Source organism: Etheostoma cragini, chromosome 16, assembly GCF_013103735.1.
Source record: "Etheostoma cragini isolate CJK2018 chromosome 16, CSU_Ecrag_1.0, whole genome shotgun sequence".
Lineage (NCBI taxonomy): Eukaryota > Metazoa > Chordata > Actinopteri > Perciformes > Percidae > Etheostoma > Etheostoma cragini.
The window spans coordinates 15943214-15948884 of NC_048422.1; the positions used below are offsets into that span (position 1 = coordinate 15943214).

The 5671-nt window shown below is 39.3% G+C and overlaps 1 protein-coding gene across 1 annotated transcript; it reads right to left on the reverse strand.

Moving 5' to 3' along the window:
- Positions 1-413: 413 nt before the first annotated feature.
- LOC117959608 (myosin light chain 4-like) lies at positions 414-1364 on the reverse strand. Its single transcript, XM_034896849.1, has one exon. It carries the CDS (start codon positions 1251-1253, stop codon positions 645-647), a length of 609 nt encoding a protein of 202 aa, XP_034752740.1. The 5' UTR covers positions 1254-1364; the 3' UTR covers positions 414-644.
- Between the last annotated feature and the right edge of the window lie 4307 nt (positions 1365-5671).

A 5671-nucleotide genomic window follows, 5' to 3' on the forward strand; every position in this document is an offset into this window, starting at 1 on the left:
TTTATGTACAAACAACTTTTATTTGTGTGCAACACATTTTTTTGTGTACAACCTTTTGGCAGGAATCTAACTCCATACCTTTCCTTGGAGCACCTGTCTTGTAGTTGTCAAAGGGAGTTTGTTTGTGTGTGTGTGTGTAGCATGTTGGAGTGTATCTTGATCCACAGCAGCTGCCCAGGCACTCTGTGTGAAAAGTAGAATGGAATCAAATTTGTTCTATTTTCAGATGGTGCCAAATCCTTTTTGTTTTTCATCACACAAGCTTTTCCACAAACACGGTTGATGTAAACAGTTGAATAGAAAAACAATGGGCTTTTTTTTCCTTTTTTATTTTTTTACCCTTTTCCTGTATGAATCATATGTTCCTCGTCTAAAGTTATTGATCAGATACTGAAATGACATTCATGAGGCAGTTTGTAAATCTATTTAATTTATTAATGTAGTATTCTTCAAACATGTCCATTTTATCTCATTGGCCTGTCATTATAAGTGTTTATTAAAAAGAACTAATCATAGGTCTTGTAGCCAGCTGAAAAATATTGTCACCTCTAAGTGACATGCTCATCTCTTATTGGACAAATGTTTAGCAAGGATCCAGAAAGTGGAGAAAAATAGAGGTAAAGTCTCTAGGCTAAATGTTCCTTTCACCCGGATAGAATATGCTTCACAAAGGAGGCATAGTTGATGCAGCCATTGGCATCCTCCTGTCCGGCCATCAGTCTGTCCACCTCATCTTCTGTCATCCTCTCTCCCAGTGTTGCCAGCACATGACGCAGCTCTGCTCCCATGATGGTACCATTGCCTTCCTTGTCAAAAACCCTGAGCCCCTCCACAAAATCCTCAAAGTTGCCTTGATCTTTTGCACGAGAGATATGCTGCATCATTGGCAAGAAGGTCTCAAAGTCCACCATTTTAGTGCTCATGTCCTCTGGCCGTGGTTTTCCAAGCACTTTCAGCACATCTGCATTGGTAGGGTTCTGACCCAGAGCTCGCATCACGTCTCCGCACTGGGCATATGTGATCTTCATTTCTCCAGAAGGTGTGCGGTCGAACAAGGTGAAGGCCTCCTTGAACTCCTCAATCTGGTCAGCGGAGTACTCAAGAGTGATGCTTTTGGGATCGAACGCAGGCTCCTTGGGCGGCTCAGGCAGTGGCTCGGGAGGTGGAGCTGGCTTAGCAGCTGGAGCCGCATCTTTCTTAGGCTCTGGCTTTTTGGGCTCCGGTTTCTTTGGTTCAATCTTCTTTGGTGCCATGTTGTTAAGGGATTCAGAGGTGAGCTGTTCCTAGCTGAAAAACATGCAAGAGTCTGACAGGATTGTAAGGGATTCCCAAGCACAGAGGGTCACCTCCTATTCCAAAGCTTTTATATGTGCTTTCTCTAGGGAGCAAGATAGCAATATCCAACAGCACACTATAAAAGGAAGAAACCTGAAATAGATTCCCATAGCAAGTGATGTCATCATTAGGTATTGTTCTCAGCTGCTGTCATCTAGCCAACAGGGCTATTCACTGTCATTAGCGAGGGTCCAGTTGCATTAGGCCAAAAATGTTCTGTCTCTCTGATGGACAAAGGGATCAGAGCACAATGGTTGAGCCCATGAGGGAGATGGACCAAAATAGCTTTGCTCTCTGAAAGTCTGGGTATCACTATTTTCTAAAACAATGCTTTATCCCAAACGTTGTGGTAGCCAACTCATAGCTAATTATTTTATGTCAATGTTCTGAGGATGGATCAGCACACTTGGGGTCTTGTATAATGTGTGTAATGTTTTTAATAAGAGGAGGGAATTCTCTTTTGAGAAAATAAGGATGATAGGGCTTGAGGGAAACAGAAAAATCAGCATTATAATTCATCCGATGGCTTTATAGTTTTTAAGCAACATACTGTCTCCAAACCTCTTTTCAATGGGAGATATGTGTTTGGATAGTATGATACGTTTGAGGATTTTGCCAATTTCTCATTTCCCTCTGTCACCGAGTAGTTTACAGTATTCCACCATATATTCAGGAAACTCGCAAGCTCTAAAAGATCCTAAGGGACTCTTAATTAATGCTTTATTAAAGACTGGTGTGCTTAAAAGGTCAAGCAATGAAGCTCGTAAATGTAAAAAATACATGCAGTTGCAATTGTAAGACAAATCTGCATTCTGTCTCCTGCAGGTGCCTGATTAGATTTTCAAATTAAATATTTGCTATATGAAATATACATGTTTTATTGTTTACAATTTACATGATTTACAATTAACCAAAAATAGTATGTAGTTTAATGTTTTGCCGGCAGCATCATGTGTGTTTTGAATGTGTCCATTGTCCGTATGTTTCCATGCCTAGCTCTTTGTAGAGTATACAGTATATGTTGAACGGTTGCAAGGTGAGAGCCAGGCAAGGCAATTCCATTATGTGTCCAGTTTCTAAATACGTAATATGTCACTTGGCTTTGTGTAGATGACTGCTCTGTATTACCCTTCAGTGAATGATAAATTAACCAACAAAACATTGATTTCATTTATGGGAGAGAGAGTTTATATAGGATGTGCAGTTCTGCAGACACAATCTTAATCATAACAACTTTAATTTATGCATGCATCACAGTTTATCAACTCAGTTTAAGACAGCTAAAGCCTGTCATGCAATAATTACATTTACCCTTCTCTATCTTCATGCCAGTCCCCCTTGATCCGTCAATCAGCTTGAAGTCCTTGGGCAATGTGGAGTTCAGATATGTGTGCGTGTGTGTGTGTGTGTGTGTGTGTGTGTGTGTGTGTGTGTGTGTGTGTGTGTGTGCGCGTAGTTGTCCTTAGCCTAAGATCGTTATCTACCTTGTCTTTGCTTTTGAGGTCACGTGGCTAGTAAAACTGACAACTAATTTGTCGTCTTTTGGTGTGTACGCGCATGCGGGTATGTGCACGTTTGTGTTAGACGGAAACAAAGAGTGACACCTGAAAGAGAGGCCAAATGGAATGTCTATACTCAAACGCCATATATTTAAGATTCCAGGTATTTCCCATATGGCCATTATTGAATGAAAATAAATGATGGAATCGTTTGGTTACTTGAGATAGGGATAATGATGTAATAGTACATTAGTGCCTTGTGCTAAGAGCAATTTAAACCTCCACAATGACTGCACGGTCACGGTGGCTGCTAGTTGACATCTTTAAATTTCAGCAAAAGGTAAACCCCATGTTAAATGGCCCCGTGCGAGTTACATGTTATCAAGGTATCACAGAGAAAATAAAACATTTTAAATTCAGTTTCCTGGCTTGCACAACTGACCGAAACTCTGGGGGTCGTCCCGTGCATTTAAACATGGTGCAGCTGATTAGATGGGTCATTGAGGGACAGACTTGCTATTGTTCCTGTTTTCCTTTAAAACTTTCTTCAAAAAAGGCTTCAATCAGTACACTGCCATTCCAATGATTGAACCAGTCAATTGCTGCTTTCAGCGTCTCAAGTTGAAGCGGTAATTTCATTGGTCCCTATGATCATCTGTCTGTACATGTTGAACACAGCTGTTTTTATCTCAGATCTTCAAACAAACCATACGAGTTGATTTTCTCTCATTTTCAAAAGATTTACTCAAACTTTGTTGCATTACTTATAACTGACTACGTACTCTTGCTATGATCAGGTTTGTTTAATTTGTCATATTCGACAGAAACTCGAGTTTCGAGGTTAAATTTTGCTTGTCACGCCTGTGTCCAGGCATGCATAAACCAAATCGCTTTCTTTTGATTTATTTTAAGGATGTAGTCAGCACAGATAAATCCGTGACTCATGGGTAATGTCAAGGAGATGACAACACACTTAAGCAGAAATCAGACATTGATCGAAGTCTGGATGACAGTATAATCATTCATAAAGGGATATTAATAAAAACCAAGATGTGACTCATTTGCACATTATAAGAGTACACATAACACACAACATATTCACTGCTCTGTCTCTGTTAGATGTGGAAGAATGTCTGGTCCAGTCTTGACATTCCTCACTGTATATTGATAGCTTGATGCCAAATATATGGCTGTACAGTGTTACCTTTGTACTTTCAGGACTGCCATGTAACCAATAACAGTTCTTAATATAGATGCAAGATAATGATGTTCCTGGTGTCATTTTGATATATTGTGGGCTTTTTCTTTAAACGTTAAAAAACTGCCAGTAATCAATATTCTTTTATATTTACAATGAGTCAAGAATTATAAGCCTACAGGCGCTATGGAGCTTTTTAGTCCCTAGTAGCCCATTGTTTTAGTTTTAAAGCCTACAAATTCAACTTTCATCTTCCTAGTTTAGAGCTACTAAACCAAAATAGTAAAATAAAAAAGGGTGATTAAGTCAACTTGTGGTTAAATTATTCTTCACCAAACTGGTAACAAATATGTAAATAAATAATGCAGCTTTTAAGCAGATGGGAATCTTCTTTTTCCTCTAACAATATTGCCTGTACTGTAACTCACAGTAGCTATTGTGAGATATTTTTGAGCATGAGAAGAAAAAAAATAAATATCAAAACTATATCCACCAAATCCCTCGTCATTCTTTTCTAACACCACTGGGTAAGTCATGCAGGGGCGAGTGTGTGCTTCCATGCTCATGCCTGTGGTTTTATGGCAGTCTTTAGGGTCTTTGTTTATATCTGTGTGACCAGGAAAAAAGAGGATGGTCAAAGACAGCAAGCCCTTAATCCCTGAGATAACAGTAGGAATGAGGGCAGGCAGGCCACTGGTGTGGTCTGGGCTAATAAAAGAGAGTGATTGAGACAGCGGTTACATTCCTCCTATGGCCCTGACAGGGTGTGACTCAGACTTTGAAGATTCTGTGTAAACTGGCTAAAAAGGGAAGCAGCCCTGAGCCCTTTCTTCCACCTGGAGCCCCATTGACTGTGCTTTGTGAGGAATCCTTTTGCTCACCTCGTGTATTGAACAGAATACTAATATTGCGGATTCTCCTCTGTCTGAGACACACACAAAAAAAAAACATTTTTAAACTCAATTTTATCCATCCTTGGAAAATCCCAAAGCAAATTTAGTCAAGTCTGCAGGTCCATATGAAGAGCTGCCTACAGTATTATAACATTTAAGACTAAAAATACTATGATTTTTACAGAATCAATATGTTGAAAATAACTATAAACACCAAGCAGTTGCCCATCATGAGTCAATTATTCGTTGTTAGGGAGTTATTTCATGTGTAAACATTAGTGCTCCCCAACCCTTACAGCTGCCACTCCAAAGAAAAAGCCTTTTTCATATAAACTCCCAGAGATATATCTACTTGTTGACTTAGCTAATCTCAAGTAGGAATTTATTTCTCTATTTTATGGTGCCCTACATAGTGTAGCGCACAGCCACACAAAACTTTTCTTATGAGTCAGGTAATAATATTGCGTTGTTATAATGGAATGACTGTTGCAGAGACCAGCTTGCAGACATCTGCGTAAACAATTTAATTAAGACCATGTTTGTTGAATTATAGCTGGTGAAGGCACTGCCTGTTCTAATACTTCAGTTTCTTAATTACACCAGACATCCATGTGTTCATTCGCTTTGCCCACCCCATATTCTTTTTCCTGCTCACATTGATAGAAATTGAAAAACGACAAAAGGGAAAGTGCGTTTCACAATCTACTGAAGCAAACCAAGCAATTTTAAATTAATCAAAACACAAT

Coding starts and splice junctions, on each gene's coding strand:
- LOC117959608 (XM_034896849.1), bottom strand. CDS start 1,253: ATGGCACCAAAGAAGATTGAACCAAAGAAACCGGAGCCCAAAAAGCCA.